We start from the raw sequence: 25,537 nt of genomic DNA, 5'->3' as shown, positions 1-25,537 counted from the left end.
AAATAAAGACAAAAAATGAATGATAATGATATGCCACATACAATGCTGTTGGCATTCTCTATGGACGAAGAACACCACTCATAGTATTTCACTGTCAGTCATTCTTGAAAAGTCTTGCTGACATTTGAATTGTGTTAATTATATTTCACTGATAAATATAAGCAAAATTCAAAGCAAGCCTAAAGATACACTCCAGAACACCAGACGGCACGACACTGGAAAGATATGAATGCGTTCCAGATTTTTCGCGGAATTATTGCAATATGTAACGTATCCAAACATTTAATGTGTTTCTTCTAAAATTCTGCACTTTTGATAATTACTATATCTCTACTGTGATTGCACGAGAAAGCATAATTCGTAATGACGGATAGCAAAGTCATCTGCAATGGAGGTATAAGTAGAATCAGCACAAAATCAAATACTTGCGTGCGTGCAAGGCACTCATTTCATTTTCAAGTAATGATCTCCTCGAGTGAAGAAATTTTCATGAAAGTGTGATTTGCGCGTTTTTTGAAACTTTTATCCATTGGAGATGCATTTTTCAGCAAATGTTCTTAAAGCGTGCAAGACACGAACGCTATGGAAACTTATGTCCCTCGAAAAAGGTTATGTTCCAAAGGCAAGAGTGGAAGCTTCCTAGCATATTCAGGCACTAAATTATTTTCCTCGCTTTCAGACCTTACACACCAGCAAGCCGCTACAGAACAAGATATCTATGTTTACCCAGAAGTCTATGAAGAGCGGCAAGGGGACTCAGAAAAAGTTCTACTCATTCACCCTGGTTACTCTCTAATCTTGAAGAAAGCATCTGTGCTGGCGGACACTGTTCTCTTGCGAGAAGAAAGAGAAGGTGGTATCATCGACAGACATGTGAGTGCAAGGTTATTATTTTTCATGTCATGTCCAGGTTCAAGCAGCACCAATGTGTGCACGCGCTTGAACAGTGTAGGCAATTGTATATAAGGTTTGTATCATCCGACAATTTTTAAAAAATTCACGCACTCGAAAATCAACAAAGAGAGCTTCCTTACCTTTCGCTTAAGTAAAATCACTGTTGCGTTTGAATCATAATGCGGCGCTGAAGTAACATTACAAAAAACTAATTGGAAGCAAATGTCCGCACATACATATCACATGCATGTGTTACATTGATAGCTAAAAACCAGTGTCAAGCATAAGGATTATAGTGCAGGGCCTTTCAAAAAAGGCTAAGTAACCGTTTGTTCCTGCAAATATGTTTTGTATTTTGAACGCATTTTTTTAAGGTTACTTAGCCTTTCAAAAAAGGCTAAGTAACCTTAAAAAAATGCGTTCAAAATACAAAACATATTTGCAGGAACAAACTTTAGTTCGCGGCGGACACAACATGCTGAAGAGATCTTCGAATTATTCAGCTAAATACCTTAAACCCATTATTTACCTAATTTATCAAAATTTGGTGGTTAGTCTCAAAGGGGAGTTCGAAGGCGGGAACAGCACGATGTCATATAAGCTTGACAGAGGGTAACAAATCATTTTCTTTAACCCCAGCATCGCGAGCAAAATCATGCTTTTTCGGTATGAAACCGAACATAAGCGCTAGAGACGCGCACGAACCTCGGTAGAGATGTGGCGTCCAATTCCTTGCCTGGGATAATTCAAACAATGCTTTCACGCCGTATCATTTGTTCTAATCAGGTGGCACCTTGCATATGGCCTTGCAAAATTGTCTAAAACTTCTATCTCTGCTTTCAGTACTTTCAGACAATTAAAAATATCGGAGCGCATCACATTCGAACCCAAAAATGTTTCGTGTGAAGCGGTTACAGAACGTTGTATAGAGCTATCGCTGTATTTTTTTCAACGACGTAGCTATCGCTGTAGCCAATCACACAGCTTGGTACACGTTGCAGTATGCGGTGGCACTATATGCATCCTACGTCGTCGTCTCCCTCAAATTATCAATTTGGGCAGAACAAAATCTTCGCAGATCCTATTTGCTTACAGTACGTTAAAACCCTATCTTTTCTTCAACTTGAATGCACGCCTTAACACACTCTTGAAAACCTTGTAGGGGCCTTGAGTTTCATGCAATGGGGGTGAGGAGTCTGTACTGTAGCAGCCCCCTACTTTAGAGACATTAGGTAAGGGAAAAGGATGCTTCTCCGTTTTAAAGATACCGATACTCTGGACAGAAGTAGAATCGAACAAGGGTTGAGCGGGAGTATCAGTTCAAAAGCCAAGCCAACGTTTCGACAATTGATTTCTCGTTCTACCTAAGACTCCGGACGTGTGAAGACAGAAGGCAGCAGTGCCTAGTTGAATGTCTGAAGCGTTATTGTACTAGCACCAATGTTTCAAATGCTGTCTTAATCAGGTTATTTTGTTGTCGGTGGCCTCAAGAAGACCAACGTTGGTTAAGTGCTTTTTCTTTGAAGGTGAACGGAGCGCTATATGAAAGACACCTGTATAAAGATGTAGCCAACCAGGCTTCACTAATTGTTACCCCACGTTCAGAAGGAATCTACCAAGTAGTAAGTGCTTGTTTTAGGACTATTGGCTTGCTTGTCGCGCAATTGGCCAGAATATTTGCATTGACCATTCGTCGTGGACAACTAGGTTGGCCTTTTAAATGGCACACATCGGATTGAGCCTCTAGCATACAGTGACCGATCAGCAGCAGGAAGGATTCAGCACCGGATATCCAAGGTTATGGTGGAAGATGGAATTTATGCAGTCGCCGACGCAGCAGGTTAGTTACCATTAAATTTTATTTTCGGTCAATAATTATGTGGCATAGTCCTGAAATTTGAATTCCAGCAAACCAAATGAACCTTATGCTCAAGTAAGAATAGGGTATGGTGCCTTTAGGATGTTCTGCGCTAAATAGCACATCATCGCTTGAATTGAGAAACATCGAAGTAGCAGGCATGTATTTAAGAGCTTGTCTTACACATCAACCCCCCTCTCCCCAAAAAACGGATATAAATGCGCTCAAGAGAGATATGGCAAAATTTTTAAGTGGAAAGTGCGCTGCATACTAAAGAATTAAAGAACAGAAGTCATGTTAATAGCATCTGTTTTTGTAAAATTACTTTTCTACAAAGAAATAATACACTTCTTTTCTTGCCCCGAGATCAGAAGATCTAATGAATCAATCTCTGCCTCCTTCAGTAAAGAAATTACGTTTTTATATAACTTTCTTTGAAAAGTCGCTGGATTGATCGAAGCCCAAGCAATCCCAATCTATTAATGTGTTGTTAGGTTACTGCATTAGCGCATAAAGAAGGTTGCAGGACTTGAAAATTATTATTCACGAACGTAAAGAGGGAAGGTTAGACTCCACTTGCATGGGGCTGTCGGGCAGTTGGCGTTGCACAACAATAAGGACGTTTAAATCATTTATAAACTTTCTTTGAGACCGGCATTGTTTTACTTACCGGTAACATTATTGCTTCTAGAAAACCAATTTGAAGAAAGAGCAAGTATCTTAGGAAATGGTATGTTTGCATGCATTCCTTGTTAATTGTAACGCCATTCACGATCTCCCAGTTGACTAAAGAATTATTTACAGGATCACAATCGCTTCCGAAAAATTTTACCATTGACCTGTATTTCATCAGCGACCTAAAACACACCGAGAAGTTTAAGGACAACACTGAACAAGTCGAATACGTGATCATATTTTTCCTGTCGGCAAGTATTATTGCGCTGCCTTTGCTGCCAGTGTCTCATTGAACTCTCCTGAGCTCCGCGATGAGCAATTCGTTACACTGTTTCTACCCCCGCTCTCGTTTCCATGACAGTTTTAATGGTTCATAATGTTTACTAATATCCTATGTATATTCTAAGTTTCTCAAATGTTCATGCTAAAGTAACAGGATAGATATCATCAGTTTGATTCATGACATTGTTTCAGCCCCATTTAAACACTCAACAGTTATAAAACACGTAAGAAAACAGCATTGCAGCATGAGATGCTCATTTTGAGTTTGTTCATGATTGCTTCAAATGTTTAATATTTTAGACAAAGTAGTCATTGAACCCCTAATATAACAGTTTTCAGAACAACGACAATAAACTGAAGAGGTACCGAGTGATCAAGCAATAAACTAGATGCGATAGAGACTCAAGCATGCCATGACTATAAAATGAGCGTGTCACCAACTCACGCAAATGTACCTAAGCCATCCCTGCAGGCACTGCTTCCGTATTTGTCTCGCAGGCCTGAGTTCCGTCGTTCGTGCATATTCCGCAGCCATTGAGGCATTGAAATTGACGCGTGCGTGAATAATTTTTTTTTCTCAGTTCTTTCCTTCACCCCTCTAGTACACATGATAACTGTGGGTTAATTGAGGTCAATAATATAGATTTAAGGACGTCCCTACTATGTCCAATATTGTTTTACCCTGTATTATAGACATCATTTGCATTAATTTATTTTTACAGCAGCGCATATAGTCACAAATCTAGCGCACCTGGACGCTATGCGGGAGAAAGTAAGATACATCCTTTCAAACTGTTAGCGTTAATGGCCTCGTTCACCATAAATTCGGTGCCAGGGCCAGCGCCGTTCGCCTGCATTGGCGGTATGAGCGAAAACTCCCGACCATGGCGCTGGCAGGTGGTAGCTGGCAGCTGACATGGCTGAACACTAACTGAATGTAGGGCTTCCTGACATTACGTTTGACAGGAGCTGCCAACTCAGGCCGCTCCTTTCACACGGAAAGGTGATATCAGAATGACCCTGCCAGGAGCCTTTCGTTCACGTTTCCACTAAGGACACGCAGACAAGTTCGTATAGGGCTTGGTTCGAAGAGGGCTGTATATTCCAAAGATGTATTTATAACTCTGTTTAAGATTCGCGTGCACTTGTTTTCAACTAGACACAGTTCATTATTTCAGAAACACCAGACAATGCTAATACACTGCTTAGAAAATGTTCGTGTTTATTGCTAAGAATAACAGTCGAGCTCTTTTACTGCTTTGAATTTTAACCACTTTGTAGCGCCAGATTCAGCAGCATAGATATCTGCTAAAACATTCAAAAAGATAAAACTTTGTGATCAACTTGCCCTATTTTACTTCATGTCATTTCGGCGTCACGTTTCCTTCAACACACAGGTAAGCCTGCATTTGCAGCAGTTAAGCCCTCCAGGATCTGTTCTCGTCAAAACTATTCATGGGACCTATACTGTAAGTATAGTTTTCTGTACTACGTAAAGATGTCGAAGTTTTAACTATGTTCTAAAATTTTTGAATCTTTCTTGGAAGATTCGATTGAAAATGTCCAGTGATGGCTCATTTAACCGCCTCTTTAGTCTTCGGTTCTTCACAAATCTCTCGTGCCTGCCTTTGTAAATTTTTACAGTTATTATTACTGTTACATCGCAAGCACACTTCAGTAAGGTATACGCATCCTAATGCTTTGAGTAGATGGGCATCTAACATGCTTGTTACCAGGGCCTCTAGTGGCCTGTGCTTTGCGTGCACACACTGCATTCAGAAAGGCGTGGCTGGAGCACTAATGGCCGCTAGTCCGTCGTAATCATTTACGCCTATCTTCTGTAATACCCAAACTAGAGCAGCCTCTTCACCAATTTTGCCGTAATTTATGTCCTCCTCAAACTTTTAGCCTTATTTGTATCTGTGGTGTTTAAACTCGCCGAGCCAAATCACGTGCTGGGAATGCCTTCACTTGTCCACCTATAAGGATGTTTTCCGCCGAGGATTATTCCTAATCACCGCAGGCAAAGTCTATGAAAACGGCCTTTTGGCTGAACGATCTCCATATTCTGTCGCGTATTATTTAATATTACCAGTTTTCGAACCTGCCACCTTAAACAGATTAAAAGATTAGGCAGGCACCCAAGCTTCGCTTTAAAATTTGACACAAAACGCCTTTAACACCGCCTTCCCATTCCGTGATTAGCCTAAAATTGTTTGTTAGCAATAATAGGTGGTTTACACGAAAGGAAAAACAAACTATCTCTCACGCTTTTTTGTGGACCCCTGGCCAGAGCCGTAAGGAAGGGGAGCAATGTGTGAGTAAAATTCAAAGCAGAGAAAACGTTGCCCTAGTGGAGGAGGGCTGCGGCGTAAATGTTACCACTGGGGAACTTCAACGGCCATTGACAGCGTAAAAAGCACGGACGTCTCTCCGTTTCGCCTCGGTCAAAATGCTGCCGCCGTCGGTCGGGATCGAACTCGGGTACTCCGGCACAGTAGCAGGGCATTTTACCCTCTGCATCAAGGCGGAGTGCGCTTGTCTGAGGTGCATACCTCCTTGCTTCGGATCGCTATCACAAACTAGCCTCTAACTTGACTAGAAACCTCAAACTAAATGGAGAGCGACATGCTATGGCACTAAACTCCCCCCTCCCAACCGGCACGCTGTTCAATATACAGTTGCGTAAAAAATTTGATGGGGAAATTTTGGACGTATTTTCATGGACACATTTTGTGATTTCGGTTAAAATGGCTTTTCCGCCGAAAAAGCTGTATGCGCTGAGCGTAAAATCCCAATGTTAGTGCGTCGATTTGAAATCAATCAGATTCCGAGAAGGAAGCGAATGAGGCAGCAATTGCCTTAGCAAATGCCGTGTCTAAGTATATTTCCTCAGATTCCACAACAGCAATTTGTAATGATGCAATTTGCCCAATCCGATCCCCGGAAGGGTGCTGCTGACATTTCAGAAGCATCTCAATCATCACCTATTTCCTAATCACCTCAGCACTATTCACTGCATCCCATAAAAACATGGCTGTTGACACTCAATAGCAGAGCATTCGTCAACTCACACTTGTCAAGTGACCTGACTTCTTTTTGCAGTGCAAAAGACAGAGCTCGCAACTATTGTTGCCTGATCCTGTTGTATAGAAATTCCCGCCTACTCCTTATTTCATATGAACCTTTTCAAAACAAGTCACCAGATTTTGCAGTGCAGACCTCAAGGGTTACATTCATGACCTATATCAATTTCTTCATGGTACATCCCGGTGACGCTTTTCTTCAGAGCCACTTAAGTCCTAGCACCATAGCTGACTATAGGTATATCATTTTTATTGCCCAAACTTGGGTTCTTGTGGCACGCATCACAACATCAGCAACGACGGCAGGCTGCTATACACAGCTCGCAGCTAGGGATACAGCCTCGAACAGTGGGCTGAGCCCAGGGGATCACCGAAACATTTATAACCATTTAGAGTGTCCAGAGTGTCCATCATGACCTACTTCCAATACCCCTTCTCATTTGGTTCTCCACTAAGACATACAGTTGTCACCCACCTACCCATTTCATTGTCCTACAAACAATATTTTATTTCTGAGCATTTCACTATATTTCAGAGTCCTTGCACGTTTCTGCAACTAATCCTAGTGTTTCCTTTCTTGTTTTGTAGTTTCACTCCTGGGCTAAGGATCCATTAATGCGTTTTCTTCGCTTCTACCGAACCATACCCCTGCAGCTCCTTTGGACCCGTTAGAAAATCAACTGCGCGCCCGCGGAGAACCAGCTGATCTCAGCGCCCACTTTTCCAGTCAAATGGATGCCACCTAGTTCAGCCGCTTTACTAACGCTTGCTTCATGCATATCCCTGTTTATTTCTGCCATGTCGAAGCCTGCCTCCACATTTCATTTCCATATGTCCCGATAAATAGTTATCACGTTCTACTTAACTTTTCCGTTCTTTCCAAGAACACCACGATCTGAACTTACGCTGCTATGTCGCGAACTCCCTAAGGTAATAGGAAACTTGTTAAGGACAGAAAGCTGGGCGATTCGGTAACTCATGATTCATCGAGAATACTAGAGCATAAGATAGGACAAAGGAATAAAGCGGACAGGAGTGCTAAACATCAACTGATATTTACAAATTTGCTTTAGTATTTCTTGGCGCAAACTGTCTTTTTTTCCTGACTGGCTGCTGTGCATATGCGGACCAGCTATTCGAAGTTCGTGACTAAAACGTCCACACCGCATATCCCTTTAACATTTTCGGGCGGATTGAGAACTCATGCAAGTACATTATGGCTCTTCGCCTCTTCCTTATGCCGCCTTCTTTGGCTACCATGCCAGAGAGCCCCATTTCTTTTGCTATGCGTTCCGCTGCAGCCCACACTATTTTAGAGGCGAAACCGGCATTTTGTAACCTTAGCACTTCCTGCTTCATACTCACGTTAATGTCAGTGTAGACCGACCTCTAAGCGCAGGCAGCTTTTGACTTCAACCCTGTTGAACAGTTTAAATGGGCCGAAATATACGGCAAAATATTATTCGTTCTTATTTCGTGCGTCTTAAAAATGTAACTTTCGGAGTGCAAACAAACATTGTGCTAGGACCCGAAGAGACCCATTCAACTGTACACCCTCGCCATTTGTTTTTTAAGTGGACGCGTCAGCATCGACAGCCAAGCTGATAAGCGTCGTATTCCGGAGCGCAGCGACAAGTGTGCGCGCTATGAGCAGCGCGGTGCAGCGATCCTCAGCAAGAATGTTCCGGGAAACAAACCCTACTTCCATTTCTTTCGAGCACAGTTATCATCTTCGTCCTTTGTTATTATTTTAACTTAGTCGTTTTGCAATTAAGCTGGATTCAGTGCAATATACTCCAAGTGATTATGCTGTGTGCGAATCAAATTTCGATTTCTTTTCTACTCTATTTAACGTGCACTTGCTTTTCAATGGAGGCGAAAAGCAAGGCGCCCGTGTTCTATGCGATGTCAATGCGCGGTAAAGAATCCCAGCTGGTAGAAATTTCAGGAAAGCGTCACCACGCCGTCTCTCATAATGGGTCGTTAATCACCATAACCAGGCCGTTCAAAATATTAAAGGAAATTACTGATATTTAACGCAATCACACCGCTTCCGCAGTTGTCAGTATGTCCGATCCTGATAGCACATGCAATCCTAAGAGCGCCGACACATGCGTCCGAAAAGCCCGCCTATTGACGACAAACATCTTCTTAGTGACGCAAATCCGACCTTCAAGGCAGCCTCTGTATCCTAGCCCCGAAAATGGTTCTGGCTTCCAGCACTTCTGTCCATATCAAGCGTACAATCGAAGTCGCTCTAGCTTTACCCAGGCATTCGCAATAGAAAATGAGAAACACCGCCAATCGAAATGCCTTGTCCGGAGGTCTGTCACCCATCTTGATAAAGGTATTCTATCAAGTCCAAAACCGACGACAGAAATGAATAGGTTTGCTTTATGGAATAAAGTGCTTAGGGTTTCGGTAGGTTTTCACCTTCCTATGTTCCAAATAATTAATGCTTTTTTTCGGGTGATGCAAAAAGGCAGCTCCGATTTGCCTGCGATGACATGCGACTACTATTTACCTCTACTACAAGCTATATCAACAAGGTTTGTGTTACTGAGGAAAGACGATAATTGTAAGTTTTGGTTGATTTTAACACGTTTATTTTTGGTGGTAAAAGAATAGTTGAAGGCAGGAGAGCATAATAAACCCACTTGAATACTCCTCCTAATTCTTGATAATTACGAGAAATGCTGAAAAGTGCCTGCTCAAAACTCTTTTTAGCAAGATATTGTCGTTTTCCAGAAAGAGCGACGATACATGAAGGTTTTGAGTGATGGTAGGCTGCTCGCTGATGAAACTCTTACCCTACTGTCGAATGAAACATGGAACAGCACCACAGTACTCCGATCGGATGTCGTATATTTGGCAACAGGGTGAGTGGCAATATTTGCTTCAACAATTAGCAATTACTAAAGAAAACGGCTGCTTTAAAAGGACTGCTTGCTCGACTTCACTTCGTGGTAGATTGATTGAGTGCTTTCAGTAGAGCCTATACTTAACTTTTTTAGTGCGTTCTAGACAGTATTATTCATTTTATGATGTTTGTTACTATTAAGACGCCTGTTATTGCATTGCGGAGCCCTTCGTATTGTATGTTGTGGTATATCTGAAATGATCATTAGCTTTACATAAAACTTTAATTTCAGACGTATTGAGCTTTTGAAAAAAAAAAGCAGTAGAACGTTCCGAACTGTGCGCTCCAGATTATTACAATGCACATAGTACACTCGGCAAAGGCACGATTAGAAAAATTAAACCTTGTTAAATGAACTTGGGCGATTCAAATACTGCTATCATGCGAGACGGCCGCTTTCTCATTTAGCTTACAGAAGTTGAAATATCGTAGTTCAAGGGTCTGTTAACCTTGCAATATAATGCCCTTGATGATTTTTTTTCTGAAAATTCTGATACATGAGGGGGTCATAGGAAAGCATGAAGCAGTCACTGTGAGGCAGCATCTCAATAGTCTTGCAGCTTAGTTTTTCGAATGCTTGTTTTCCCAGCTGCAATGCAAATAGAATGCTCTTTTACTTCAGTTTGTTTTAACTCGCTTTTGTCTAACGTATCCATATGTAAATGAAGCTTGTAGCGGTGAAGAGCAAAGGATGGCAGTGACGGCAACACGCGCACTTGTCGTCATTCCTTCTTTGTATTTGAAGCGCTAAGACTTCTTCAGTCAGCAGCGTACTAGCGATAATAGCAACCATTAATATGCTTACTTACCATTCTTTCCCAGTCTTGGCCTTTTAGTCACCCGTATTTGTAGTACGACAGCTAACGCTATTACTGCTCTCAGATATGTTGTGGACTAAAGCGAAAAGCTTGGGTTTTTTATAACGTTTTTGGGAAGCGGTAGGCACTCATTCACTAGGAAATAAAGAATGGAAAACTGCGGATGGAAAGCAACCCAGATTTGGAAGGAGTGCTTTAGCGGCTGGATGATTTTTGTGGTTTCTTGCAATTTATTCCTTTAAAAACGATATTCATTTTACGCATCTTTACACAACCCAGCAAGGAATCTTATTTAATACCATTAGATGCAGCTTATGTTTTGACACATATTTTAACGAAATAAACGTCTTCTTGATACTTTCAGACGAGACGCAGCGTACCACCACAACGGAACAATATCTTCAGCAGTACTTGGTAGGAGAGATTTCGTAGCATTCCCCAAAAAGGTTGCATGTAAAGATTACGTTATTGCGCATATGCGACAAACTATTCACGAATGAAATTTGCCGTCTGTATTTTAATGTCGCGGAATATATTTCATCTGGGTTTGTCCACAACATGCACTTATAAAATTATTGCTGATTAGAATAAAGCGAATATCTTGACCAATTAAAAGCTCGACGAGCTAGGCAAACTTTGAGACGTTTAGCCAAATGCAAAGCTTAAAAATGTCGAAGCTTCAAACATTTTCATACGAGCCTATGCTGTACTGCGGTAAACAAACTCTTCCTGAGAAGTCTATTTAAAATAACAAATGGCCAGCTATCAATTCTGTGCTTCCGTAGTCTTATGACTGACGTACAGAAAGTGGCGTTCTATGACCACTCTCTCCTTTTTCTTAGAAATCTTTTATTCTAACTTTCAAAACCTTCCTTCAATATCAATGATAAGCACCGGCTTTATACATGACCGTTATTGTTCTGTCATAATGTCTATAAGAAGCTGGTGACAGCTTTTAGGAACAGCAAGTAATATACTAAATGTAAATGTAGTTTTTAAGAGGTTTGTCTGTTTAGCCCGTCTCGTATATTCTACTTGCGTCCAGAGCCAACTACTAACATGGTTAGGTCAGTTTGTAATGCTCTATCTCGATATTATAAACCCATTGTCATCCTGTAGAAATGCCATTCTGTTTGCATTCTTCACCCATATGTAGGACTCGCTTATGTTCAAGGAGCTTGTACACCAAGATTAAAATTCGCTATTGGAGAAGACAAGGGTGGCACGTTTTCTGGGGTGCACACTGCTATTCACGAAATGGGGCATCTGTGAGTATCACTTAGCATCGTGTATTCTTCGTTATTTATTCGTAAGATTTTGTAATATCAGTGCTTTACTTAACTTCAGTTCCAACAACAGCTAAACACAATTTAAACTCATGTCCAAAATTAACTTCTGTCCTGAGCGCAGGATTACCGCGTGCAATTTCCTCAGTGGCTGAGAATGGTCACCAACATTTCTTGCTTTCAAACTATTTAGATGTGACAAGACCCATCAGCAGCCAATAACAGTACTATAGGCCTGGCGACCTATCTTAACCCGCAGTTTAATCTGAACGCCAGGCACTGCAAATTCCGCACACAGAAACAGCTATAATGTGCACATGAGCATCATGAGCATCAAAAGGCGTGGAAATTTCCTTGAAGATGAATTCGCAAGTCCTTTTCTGCGGTATCGCGAATTTTATATTCTCGCGCTTCGGGATCGTTTTGGAGCAATATCTACTGTGGAGCCTGTTTTGTCTATCGAGCTTATTTCTGAACCATCATGAGCACAAAATTCACAGCATGATAGCGATTTTGATGTGGGAAGGTTCATAGCCCACATATTTCATTAAAAGAAAGAGTCTCCAAATTTCTAATTTCTACTGTTCAGTGATCAGACTTGATGAAGAAGTTCAGTGTTTTTAGAATGACGCAAATGTAAATATTTGCTATTGTAGCTCTCAAATATTACACGAAGTCGACATTCTAGCCGGTCAAAAAGACCGTGCCTCTAGTCTTTTTTAATTATTTACCTGCTCTAGTTTCCGACAGTGTCTTTCATAGTTTTAGGCTTAATTCGCTTTGTTTTCGAACACGCATATCTATGGCATTTTACAGACTCGGTTCCCACCATGATGGGCAGAACAAGTCTATATTAGCATGTCATCAACAGAACGGTTACATAATGAGCCCCACTGCTGGTGGAATTCGCAACTATCTGTTTTCTGCGTGCAGTAAGCTCGCCTTTAACGAGTTTCTCAGGTAAGTGTGACAAGCAGAAGAAAGAAACGTTTTTTTTTCTTGTCTTGATCGCGTCTCTCAACAAAAAAGTGGCAGTTTTCAAACCAAACTAACCATTTTCCCATTGACCGCCACTAAAACGGAGTTCAAGCATGAATTATTCTTTTGAAGCATATTTACACCTACGGGGGAGCAGTACACCTGTCACAAAACTTAAGGCGGCCACCGTCACCAAGAAACAGTGAGGAGTTTAGGCAGTGATGATTCTGGATGTAGGAGGATAAGTGAATTCATTCAGGCTAACAAATCTATATATAGCTGGCGCATGCTCTTCGATTTCATTAGTGGCTCTCGTCGACATTAGCTCATCCCATGGCAACCAGAACCTAGCCCACAATTTTTCCGCGTAATCTAAATTGGACATTCTGAAGTGGCAACTTTGCGGAAACAATCGTGTCCAAACGAAATTCAGAAAAAAAGGAAGATAATTTTTCAAACTTCGTCATTTCCCTTCTAGTGTAATTTCTGGCATTAGGCAATGCCTTCCTTTCGTCATGCTCTGCGGCCGGTGTCCGACATACAATTCTTAGACTAACACAGGCATCAGTGAAAAACGCAGTCACCGAAAGCACCCTTCCTGACACCGTATCATTCTTCAGAATGTTGTATCATTAATATACGTCGAGCGTACGCAGACAATATCATCAAAATTAGACCAAGTTGAGTTGGAGCGTTTTTTAATGTTTTTTTTTGGGGGGGCGAGTTCTCGATTTTGTTTAATCTATGCTTGTTGCCAGAGGACACCTGCGCTTAGTTTTCTGTGCACCTTGCTTTTCTACAAATGCCAAACACTACGCCCTATTATTGGTATTGCTGCCTTCTCTCCATTGAATAAGCGGTTTTGCATGAGCCCAAAACAATTATACATTACAGTCTTATGATGTCTTTTATATGATAGAAAGCATGGACAAGTCAACATTGTGTTTAAAAACCCACCAGAGGCTCAGCACTGCGTGCCGTGCTCTCTTCCACGACCTGAAAAAGAAGGGGGATGTCGTGAAGATCAAAGTAAACAACTCGAGAACCTAGACCGGCCACAAGTAAATTTCAGACTACCACTTAATCAACATTATGTTCGCAAAATACATTGAGTCGATACCACTGTAGTTGTCCTTCTATGCCAGCTGAGTTTGCCCTTGGTCCTGAAAAATTGTGCCAGACGCTAATGCAGCGACTAAGAGTTGATGAGAAAGTTTGCGTGTTTTCGGGAACCATTTTGTCGACTTTTGCCGCAATGGCCGGACAGCGTAACAGTGCCAATTCGGCGGAAAGTGCTGCATGCGCTGTCATAAAACTGTTATAAAATACTAAAGCACTCTTTGGCTAGGTTTTGCTTAAGCAAGAATATTTTAAGCAAGGACAAAGATAATTGTTCATCAAGAACAAAACCTATATAGTCAGCTCTTACATAACCTAAAATTTTGCCCTTTCATTTTAACTTAGGGGGGTCATTTCTGTTATGGGTTTCCAAGACATAAATATTGACGCTTGTTAAAATTGAAAATTAATTCTTGTTCGTCTACCCACTGTAAGACATTTAATCCTAGCTGACCAATTTGTTTTAGCTGTCTTATAGACTTAACACTGACTAATGTGGAGATATTATGCGCAAAGGGTGTAATATCGAATTTTGGTGGTGTAGCCAGTTTTAAGAGTCCCACAATCATTAGATTCCAGAGGAGCACGGTCAGCGCTGACCACCCCCATGTAGTGTTCATTTCTTGAGTTTATAGAGCAGTTTAAAGAATCATAATCAATTACCCTAGTGCATAAAATTTCCAATGCTTTTATGTATATATATAATTTACTAGGTATTGTTTTCTTTTGCAAATACGGTTGCTAGGATTTCTGTAATTATAAAATTAGATGCATTCTTAAGTCCAAAGAAATATTATTATCCTTACAATTTTCTATTTGCTGTTTACTATTTCCTTTCAAGAAATTGACTGCCATAGTGACTGAGATTTTTGTTTAAATCTGAATTTGGTTTTTAGCTGAATACGAGTTTTAGCTAGAAAGAAATATATCTTGTTATTTAATAGCTTCCCCTGGATCTTACCAATGATAGAATTTATCGCTATAGGCCTAAAATTATTCTCTTGAGTTTCTCCTTTACCTTTTTGTATTAATACAACTTTTGGGCTTCCAGTTTTATGGAAACAATCCAATCGAAGGCAACTGTTGAAAATGTGGAGAAAGAACGTCTTGTTGCCATAATACATTGATTGAATTAAGGTCCTTTGTAGAGCATACGGCCCCGCCGCTATTATTTTTAAGCGGTTAAACTGATCAATGACTTCTTTTTGCGATATTTATAACCTCGGGGCATCAAAGGATGTCATGAACAATGAAGGGTATGAACAAATAAATGAAGAAAGGTTGTTCTCTGAATGCTATAGCCATTTTCTTTCAGATACTCATTTGTATTACTTCTTATTTATTCTCGTTGATTAGACTGTGCGATATGACAGAAATTCTTTCTTATATTTTCTACAAACTCCAGCTTTGAATTTGCGTTTTGCCGTTCACTGGTTTCAACTTCGGGAATAAGGCACTATTGCTTTTTACCCTTATTTACTTCCAGTTTATATGGCAAAGTGAAAGAATTCCGGTCTTCTGTAGTTCCAAAGAATACTTTTCATGATTGTCTTGTAGCTGTCCAGTATTGTCGTCATATATCTGTACCGCTTCTTTATATCTCCTGAAGTATACATGCTGTTTAAGTTATCATTCACTCTCGCATCGTCTTCTAAGAGCATTAACTTTTTCCGTATCTATTTCTGCTCACCAAGAGACACGGCCACTTTAGATTGCAGTATTCTGCACTTTTTAACAAACAATCTATTAATTAAGAACCACCTATCACAAGAGGGCACAATTACACACAATGCAATAGTCACGCCTCAAAGATAAATTCATATCTCAGTCTTTAAAGCGAAGTAGATTACTGGGACTATAAACAGCCGAGTTTGACAAAGATGGCGTGATCTAGGCTGCAGCTAATGGAAAAGGACGTGTAATCAGTTTCTTTAGAATAATGCCGTATTCGCAAACAAAACCAATTGTAGTCATTGCTGCGCATATATAGACACACCATCAAATCAGCATAAGCTTAAAACAATATCATCTCACTCCTAAAGCCAAAATACGCTAAATGCAAAAATTTTACTTTACAAAACTAGAAAACGCGTAAGTCGATCCCCACTATAAAAAACTCGACCATTTGACGCGGCATCTGACGCCAATCGAAATAATGCATGTATCAGGACGTGCGTTTGCAAGCATGCGCAAAGGAGCTCTCCCCTACTGCCATATCAGCATAGAGCATATCTCAGGAGGCAAAGACTGCTTATGTCGTGTTACGTACTTGCCGATCAGAACGCGATTCTGGCCACGACGACCATCAAGCTTGGAAGATGGACCTCCAGGACGTGACATCTGATATTATGCCATGCACAGCAAGGGGGTATGACGTTGGCGTGTTTTTGTTAACTCTTAATACACCTGCAACAAATAATGGCTGTGGAAAGAAAAAACTGCTGTATCTTTCTCAATTCTCGTTAACAATACTAACTTTTTCTGCAGGTCGTCAGACTCTTACTGTTTAAGGGATATCAAGAACCAGAAAGGTATTGCGTTTTTACCTTATGACCGCGTCGCCAAGACAATTGCACTGGTAAATGGAACAAAATATTGCCAGCAGTACTTCCCATACAACAGAGCATCTTATGATCCGGTACAAACCTTCTTTCATGTTGTTATTTATATTAAACGTTTCCATTTTGTAAAGTGTAGCGCCTATGCTAGGAGAATGTTTGACGTCACTGCTGTAAACGTTTTTTAAAGGAAAAAATGTAAGGATTCCCAAACTAAGGATTCAAATGCAATGCGAGTGTTTTCCTAACTACTTGTGTTTTAATTTAATTTGCACAGATATTTTTATGGGGCGAATCACTCCCAATGTAATTACATGCCAGGAACGGTGCGAGATATGCAGTTAGCATGAATGAATTACAGTAATAACAAGACGCAGCACCAGCGCGAGTCCTGCAGATGTGCAGGACACAATAATTAGTATGAAAATTTTCTGCCACGACACTAGCTCTCGTTTTACGTACTTGAACCTAGGAGCTCCCACTCTTGAACGCTAAAACTAAAGCTAAACAAGGGATGCATTTTAAATAAAAGTTTTGCAGTAGAGAAAAAATTGCAGTAATCACTATAGAGGTGAGAAACAGTGCCTGTCCGAAATGATACTGCTATTGATTTTCCTCGGTAGCTTGTCATTTCTTCATAACTTTATTTGTCAGGCTACTTTGTTGGCTTGCCACACTAAAACTGGAATATCACAGCAGATTCAACAAGGAGCACTTGCTGCTACAAATCAGTTAATGAAATGTGTTTTTCTGCTTAGTTATTGCACTGCTTGTCGTGTACACGACTAAATCTTTATTAGTAAATGTCGCGTCATTCCTATGCATCCTGTGTTAAAATCATTTTAATACTAAGCTTCATTACTCAAAGGCTCACCCCAGTAGTATGTTACGTGGTACCGACCCAAGTTCATATTCCATTGACAATCAAGCTTGTCACACCGAAAATTAGACTTTATGAGCTAGAATAACAATATAAAAACGAAGGGCGAGTATTACCGGAAGGTTCGACAATGAGATGCTATGAAGCAAGAGGAATGTTTTCAAGCGTAACAGGAGAACAGCATTATCACAAATGCAGTATTGGCATCGCCTCGAATACTCCAAGCAAACCAGACTTAATAATGCGAAACATAGAGTACAGTGAAACCTTTGACGAATTCAACCATGTCATATGTAGCATAACAAAGTAATCACCTAAGCCGAAATACACATTCAAAAAGCAAGCGTGAACCATCCTCTGAAATGATATGAGTTTAGGTATAATAGTTTAAAATGTTCATACACCATTTATCATTTTCCGAATTTAGAAATAAGAGAACTTCTGTTTATGAATAAAACGTTCTTGCCAACAAATACCATGGCTTAAGAGGCAATGCTACATAGGTATGTCGCTTAAAATATTAAGAAAATAAAGATATACTTGTATATCCTTTCGTTTACAGGCCCACCCGTCTGTTATTAAAGAGTCATCTCGAGCTTAATTAAAGTAGTTGTATAGTATACATACTTTATTCACTCTTATATTATTTTTCTCGATGGTAGAAGGACAAGATTTGTTAATGTCTAACGTCGGTTACGCGCGCCTTGACCAATTAGTTATTTCGGTCGATCGGGCCGCACTTGCTTGAAGACGACGTGACGTACGTCCTTGTTGGCGATTTCAGTTTTACGCTAGACTCCATGCGCGATGTTAGAGGGCCGGGTAAAGGGGCTTCCAACTATCATGCCAAACAGTTTGCAAAAATTGTTCGCGGTTGAAGGCAGAGATATGCATGGGTGCTTGTGCATGGGGACTGGTTTAGTGCCACTCGCGCTAGAGGTCAGAGCGCCAGTGGAATAGTTAGGACATATTTGCCTCCTTCCCTGGCACCTCGCTTGGTGGCATGCACAGTGCTGCCCCTCCCGCGGGGTCTAAGAGATCATGATTCCCTCGTAGTGACGCTGCGCGTCGCTTCCTATACTACCACCGGAACTCTCACATGGTGCGTGGATGTCTCGGTCTTACACGACATATAGTGTCTTGCACACATTCACGAAGAGCTAAAAGCCTCTATTTCTGCGGTGCGCAACGTCTCTCCGGAAATCTGGGAGCAACTGAAACAGTCATGGAGAGAGACACTGGCAAATGCTGACAGAGCACGGCGCGCTCGAACCACAGGCGCACTAATTGAAGTATTGCGCCGTTTTTGCATTGTCAAGGGCGCTGGCAACCTTGCGTTCCCTATGCGTGAATATCTAGAAATTCCCCGCGGCCCGTAATGCAAAATCCTAGAGGATAGCGCACGCTCGTCACGTAGGGGCTCGGCCTGCAGCTTGATTGCCCTGCCGACCTAAGCTACGGGTGCTTTTTGATCCAAAAAATATCCTTCCCGCAGCGCTTTGAGGAAGTGATTTTGGGAGACGGCACGGTTTCGTCGGACCCTGAAGTTATCCGACAAGAGTTCCCAGCCTATATTTCGGACGTTTTTACGTCAAGGCAACCGGAAAAGCTAGATAACCTTGAGGAAGCCTTCGCGGTCTTTTGCAGCACTCTCACAATTGCCAGAAGAGGCCTGTGTATCACTATTTGCAGCAGGCGACATTGGCAGAAGTTCGAGATGCGCTGAAGGCAATAAGCCAGGCTGCTCCGTCCGAACCTAATGGTTTGGTAACGGGTTTTTTATGCCACTTTCTTCACTATCCTCGGGGCGTGCTCCTTGAGGTTATCAATGGTGTTCTCCCATCCCGGAAAATACTTGCCTCCTTCAAAATCGGGCGATTGGTGTTACTGCATAAGGAGGATAAGTAGCCATCAGATCCTGCCTCTTGGAGGTCTATAATCCTCCTCAATTGCGACTACGAGTTAGTAGCTACAATTTTAGTCAGGCGATTGCGACATTCTTTGCATGTGCAGCCCATACCAATCATGCGCGGTACCAGGGCGATCAATGTTTGCTTCCCTCGCCCTCAGAAGGGGTGTATTTGAATACGCCTACGCAAAGCACGTGAGCTGAGGGTTTATTGCACTGGAAAAGGCAAATTGTCCGACAGCGTTGAACATTCCTATCTGGTCCGAGTACTTCGCAGTTCTGGCCTTCCAGACAATTTTGTTGATGTCCTACGTACGCTCTACAGCGGCATGCAAAGCCAGTTATTCATAGATGGTGCCTTTTTCAAAGATATTGTGATAACTCGATGAGTGCGCTAAGGATGCCCTCTGTCACGAGCCCTTTTCGTGTTGTCGCTTGATCCACTTCTACGCCGCCTTCGTTTCTGGCCGCAGTATCCGAGGGTTCGGGAAACTGTGTCGGTTTTGGCGTACGTGGACAATGTTTATTTGTTTTTTCGTGATACGGCAAGCGTTTTAACTCTTCTGCGCATATTTCACACCTACGCGAGCATCTCTGGAGCTGCCCGTAACGCTGCAAAAAGCAAGCCCTTGCTTTTGGCGCTCGTCTAGGCCCACTGCCTGTACCCATTCCTACTGTGGAAGTCGTGCTAGTTCTCGGCGTCACGTTTGAGCCAATGGGAGTCTCTCCACGTGTTTGGAATGAGGCAGTGTCCCGAGCAACGCGTATTTCAGCCGAGGCAATGACGTACAACCTATCACTGGCCGCCAGAGTAGAGACGTTGAGAAGTAGAATGTACGCGTGTATTTTCTATGTTGCTCGAGTGACGATAATGCCATTGCGCACGGTGAGCCTTTTGGCGTCATTCGCAGGCACCTTTGTTTGGGATGGCGCTACTCCGCGTGTTGCCCGCCATTTTTTACATTTCCCATTGAACAGGGAGGCCTTGGTCTGCCCTGCGTTTCAACAACAGCACGTATTTTGGTGTTGAAACTGGTGAATGAACTCCTCGACTCTGAGGCGGACATAGGGTGTTCCTTATTGTTATACTGGATAGGGACAGCGTGGAGAGCGTTTACCTTTGATCGACACCTAAGTTCACAAGCCGAGCGTTCACAACTTTTTATAGGGCGGTGGCGGGAATGAAGGATACGCTCGACAGAGGCTTCCCAGACGTCAAGGTTACAATCACACCAGCAAAACGTGTTAGCGAGCTGATGGCTTGTAGCTGGCTCACGCCGGAAGAAAATAGGAAAACCTCGACCGCGAAGTTGCGCACTTGGACTCGCACTAGAGTACCGAGCGAGGTACGTAACTTTAAATGGGAAAGACCATGGGGCATCCTTGCAACGCTGCATGAGGAGTGCGCCAACTGTGGCGCAACGGACACTTAGCAGCATGTTTTATTTCAATGGCACGGACAATGTGCCATTTGCTAGGCAGAGCTTTTAACCTGCCCATGGGCCCAAATGCTAGGCGCCAGCGCGACGTGTTTGGCAGCCTGGTCTTCATGGCAACATTTATTGTTTCATGGCAGCGACGCTGCCTGGCGGAGGCACGCCGCACTTCTGTGAGGGCACTGTACCCAGTGATGCAGAGACTGCGCCTCCTCATATAGTTTCTGCGGCGCTGGCACACGGGTATTTGCTATCTAGCCAGCCGGGCTGGCCATGCCGGCACCATTATATTGAAATGTGATTGTTCAAATTTTATTTAGTATAATAATCTTATTATTTTGCAAGATTTGTTTAACGTGCTAGGATGTAGCATTGAGGAATTGCACTGAATTGTAATGTGCTAGACCTTCGCCTTGAACATCTGTGTGTTGTCATTAGTTCAGAAACATTTTGCATGTTTGTGGAAATTGTTTCGTGGAAATAAAGCTTCTCTTTCTGCAATATTGCAACTTTTACTGAATTTCTCAGGATTCCACTGGTGACGTATGCAGCTTCCGTTGCAAAATTGTAGAAAATAACGGGAAGTCGTGGCGCGCAGAATTATGGGCTCCAAACAAATTACGTTGCGACCCAGACAATAACAAACGGGTAAGTAAATGCCAAAATCTTTCAAGAAGTTGGACAATATGTTACACATTGATGGTTTTCTTTTGTTTGTATCTAACTGAAACTTAAGTTTTCTTAATGACCTATAGGCGAAAGATTTAAAATCAAAAGGAGCATAGCGCGTGCACCTTTCAGAAGTCTTCCTGAAGGGTAACCATCGTGATTTCATTGCATTATCTTGTAATTTAATATCCCGCTCGGCGGTAGCGAAGTCTTTCGGTCCCTCGACTGTTGCACCGAAGGATTTAGGATCGAATTGCGATGGTGACGACCGCTTTTTAACGGAGGCAAAGGTCCCCTGTGGTGTGCGATGTCAGTGCACGTTAAGGAACCCCATGGGGCAGAAATTTCCGGAGCCCTCGACTGCGGCGTCTCACATAGGCCGATTCGCTTTCGCAAGTTAGAACTCAGAGCCAAACCAACCTCTCCGAGCAATCTTTTTCCTATATAAACCACATGTATTACATATATATTACATATAATACATATAATATTACATATAATATATATTTCCTGGACGTGGAGTAATTTCATTGTTTTAGCTAAAATGCTGAAAGGATAATCACGGTCGGCAGATTAAGGACACCACTATTTGTGGAGACAACTATGTACTATCCCATAACTGTGTCCACTGAAGAGAAAGGAAATCGGCTCTAATAGTGCTAAGTTATCCTTTTACTAGGGCCGTTTGTTAAACTCTGCGTGATAGGTCCAGGTTTTAAGGCATGTATTGTAAACACGAGACACCTTTGCATGGCTGCAAGATACTGTTGTGGCTATCTGGCCAATAATTAGCAAAATATATTGCTTTTCAAACTTGTTCTCCTCTCATTCTGAGTAATTAAAGCTTAAACGAAAAATGAAGGTGGTAAATATTTAACAAATTGCAGAAAGTACAAACGTCATAAGAGAAGATCAGCGAATACAACGAAGAACGCTTTAACCTAACCGATGATAGTTTAGAACCGGTTATACAGTGTTCTTTTCTGATCAGTTGTGCGGCCCCATTAGGATCCATATACAGTCTGACTGCTTATTAGGCGGTCACGTTAACCGAAGTAGAGGTATAATTGCGGCTTTGAAATCCCATTATTGACCACACAGGAGACAAATTGCGCTTCCCTGCTTGGTACTGGAGATTTTTAGGTGCACTGCCGCTTACTATGTCAAACACATGTAATAAAATACTTGCAGATCGGTTATCGACCTCACCTTGTCACAACCAACTTTTTTCATGCATTGGACATGTTTAAAAGCTATTTTGACGAGGCCAAAAACATCTATGACACCTTCAAGCATGCAATTACCGAAGAGATAATTGTCACGGCGTTGAGTAATGATGTAGGAAACGCAGCTCATGATTTGAATAATAATGAAGTAGTCATCGAAAATATCCTTTCGTGACGACATAGGGAACAACAGCATCGCATTGTAGTGCTGCGGACTGCAATGAGCAACGCCTTCTCCAGGCGGCTGCACATAACTGATGTGGCAGCCCATCCAGATAACCTGCGAGCTTGTGTGCATGTGCTCTGGCTGCACGTGAAACTTGTTTTTGGCGTGATGGCACTTAAACATGCTTGTTCGATGCGCAAACTTGTGCCTTCCAAGCGATGTTTCCTTCAGTGTTCGTGAGAGCCTTTTGTTTTTTTGGGAGGGAATTACTTCATGGTATGTACAGAGACAACAAAGGAAAAGGCTATCAAGCAGAGTATGTGCATAACAAAGGCGCTTGGTTATCCTTAATAAAGGAGTAATTACTCGGCTCGCTTGGTTGCTTCTATAGCGTGTGTATGCTCGTCGAAAGATGTTGTTGCTTCGCGCATTTTTATTTTCAGCGTGTTTCATTCGCTATGGCGTAGACTGCTGACCCACGGCAGCTTATCAAACGTCGCCGTGTTCCATTTGGAGCTAAATGCGGAAACACATTTTGTAGTGTCACTGGATGTGAATAAGCCCACGGGGAATGCTACCTTTCGACGGCTCTGGACATGGAGAGTGTCTTAAGGACACGGACGTCTGCTGGCCTGTTGGAATTCCGTACGGCTACAGATGAGGTCGAGCCGTACGAAGCAATGAGACGTGCGATGTGAACACTGTCAACTTGAATCGTGTTATGTTAAGACAGCACTAGAAACACGGACAGATAGGAAGACAAACACACATTGCGCTGGAGTGTCATAACATAATGTCCAAACAACTCGCCCAACAATCCACTTTAGTTGAACATCGTGTTTCACGATTGAGTGGCATACCATGTTCTGGTCGTAAGTAAAAGAGTCCTGCTGTTGTTCACAGAAAAAGGACTGAGCAAGATCGACCGGAGTCTTTGACTACATATGAGCTCGCTCCGCTTCAACCACCCGACTTCGCGGCATGGTGCTATATGCCGATGACGGCATCAGCTTCAGCGTCCTCATTTTCTTCATGGAAGGAGCGCTGAACTCTATAATCGACCCAAGCCTGGCGTAGCTTTTAAACCACGCGAAGCGGCACTGGCATGTTCGTGCCTTTGAAAGTGCATGTCGTCGTTGCCTTGGCCTCTAGAGAAGCGTTCCTTTTGCGTGGATGGTTAATGGTATCTGGCCTAGGGCAATGATCATACTTTCCTACGAGCTCGTCCTCAGTATTACCGGATCGGCATCTTTTTGAAAGGAGAAAAGTGTGTCGGAACGTCTCTGTTAGCGTTTTATTATAATTATTGCAGGTTGGGTAAACGCGCTAGTGTATAAGCAGCTAAATTACTCAATGGGAATCTGGGACCTGCGATAATAATTCAAGCACTTCATGGAGGCTACTGGAGTTCATTTACAAGGTTATGGATGCAGCGGGACACAGCACATAGTGCGTATTTTCATGACCCCCGCGCGACATTCGTTAACCAGTTTAAACTCCATCACTTTATGGCAGAATCCTATATTACGCTAAGCATCGTCATTATATATGCAACTTCTTTTTTAAACATACGTTTGTTCAGATGTTAGCGTATGCTCGTCTTATGTGGGAGAGCATCAGATCGAATTCGATTCTTTAAAAAAAGGGAGGGCATGGTTGAATTTTCAAGAAGAAATCACAAGTGCCGGAAGAAAGCTTTCGTATGCATAGTAAATATTTTTTTAATTCCGAGAGAAAATAGACGCTAGCATTGACGAATTTATAAATGACACAAACGTCCTTGTTTTTTACTTGGAAGCAAACTACAACCCGAAAGAACAGTCGAAAAGGAAGAGAAATGAAAATAGAAAGATAGAAAGAAAAGAAGGGAGTGAAGGATGAAAGAAAGAAGAAATGCCGAAAAAAGAAAGAAAAAGGGAGAGAGAGAAAGAAATAAGCAGATAAAAAATGAATAAATAAATAAATAAATAAATATATATATATATATATATATATATATATATATATATATATATATATATATATATATATATATATATATATATATATATATATATAACGACGACGCTGAAATGATCGCGATACATGTCGCCCACCTCGGGATATTCAATACCCTTACAAGGAGATGAACCTATTTAGTTTTTCTCCGCCTGCACCCACGTGCCTTCCTTTTTCTTTTGTTATATTGTTCTATTTTCCTTCTATTTATTCTTCCTTTCATGTTGAAGAATGCTGGGCCAAACTGGAGCACAGAAATAAATAAACAGCTCGAAAAGTACTTAAGAGAAAACAAAGGGCTCCATGCGGGGCCCATATTCCGCAAAGTAGAAAGCGAGAGCCTATTTCGCTTCCATGGCTTCGGTACCAGACCAAGAAAAGCTTGTCGTATTGTATTTTGCCAATAAAAAGCCAAAACGCTTGCACGGCACCGAATGTATAGGGGCACGTACTATTTGAGTGAACACACGAACACGTGGCCGCTCCCTTCGGAGCGTCAGGACGTCCTATATCCGAATGCGCACCGAAACTAAACGACAACAGATTTGAAGCCCCACGCACGGGTCCTTATTTGCATGCGCCCCTTTGCTTCGTCATGAAGCTATGTAAACAGACATTGGGCTCTGAAGAGAATGACCAGCTCTACACCTGTTCATCCCGGTAGTGAACGACCCCGTACATAACTTATCATCCCCATTCCGAAGGAGTAGTTAAGTTCTTAGGGAACGCAGGGGAAACGTCCGCCTTCCTTCTTTTTATTAGATTGGCTAACCTTTTTT

At 42.0% G+C, this 25,537-nt stretch overlaps 1 protein-coding gene across 1 annotated transcript; it reads left to right on the top strand.

Annotated features, from left to right (window-relative positions):
- Positions 1-363: 363 nt before the first annotated feature.
- On the top strand, positions 364-13,797 carry LOC146173727 (uncharacterized). Its single transcript, XM_084585256.1, has 8 exons — positions 364-394; positions 680-873; positions 2,421-2,516; positions 2,602-2,734; positions 3,557-3,682; positions 11,690-11,801; positions 12,636-12,779; positions 13,758-13,797. Exons 1-8 carry the CDS (start codon positions 364-366, stop codon positions 13,795-13,797), a joined length of 876 nt encoding a protein of 291 aa, XP_084441382.1.
- Positions 13,798-25,537: the final 11,740 nt, after the last annotated feature.

This window comes from Amblyomma maculatum, chromosome 11, assembly GCF_055883805.1.
Source record: "Amblyomma maculatum isolate TAMU_Amacu chromosome 11, ASM5588380v1, whole genome shotgun sequence".
NCBI lineage: Eukaryota > Metazoa > Arthropoda > Arachnida > Ixodida > Ixodidae > Amblyomma > Amblyomma maculatum.
The sequence above is the reverse complement of the archived record's forward strand: the minus strand, read 5'-3'. Positions and strand labels throughout refer to the sequence as shown.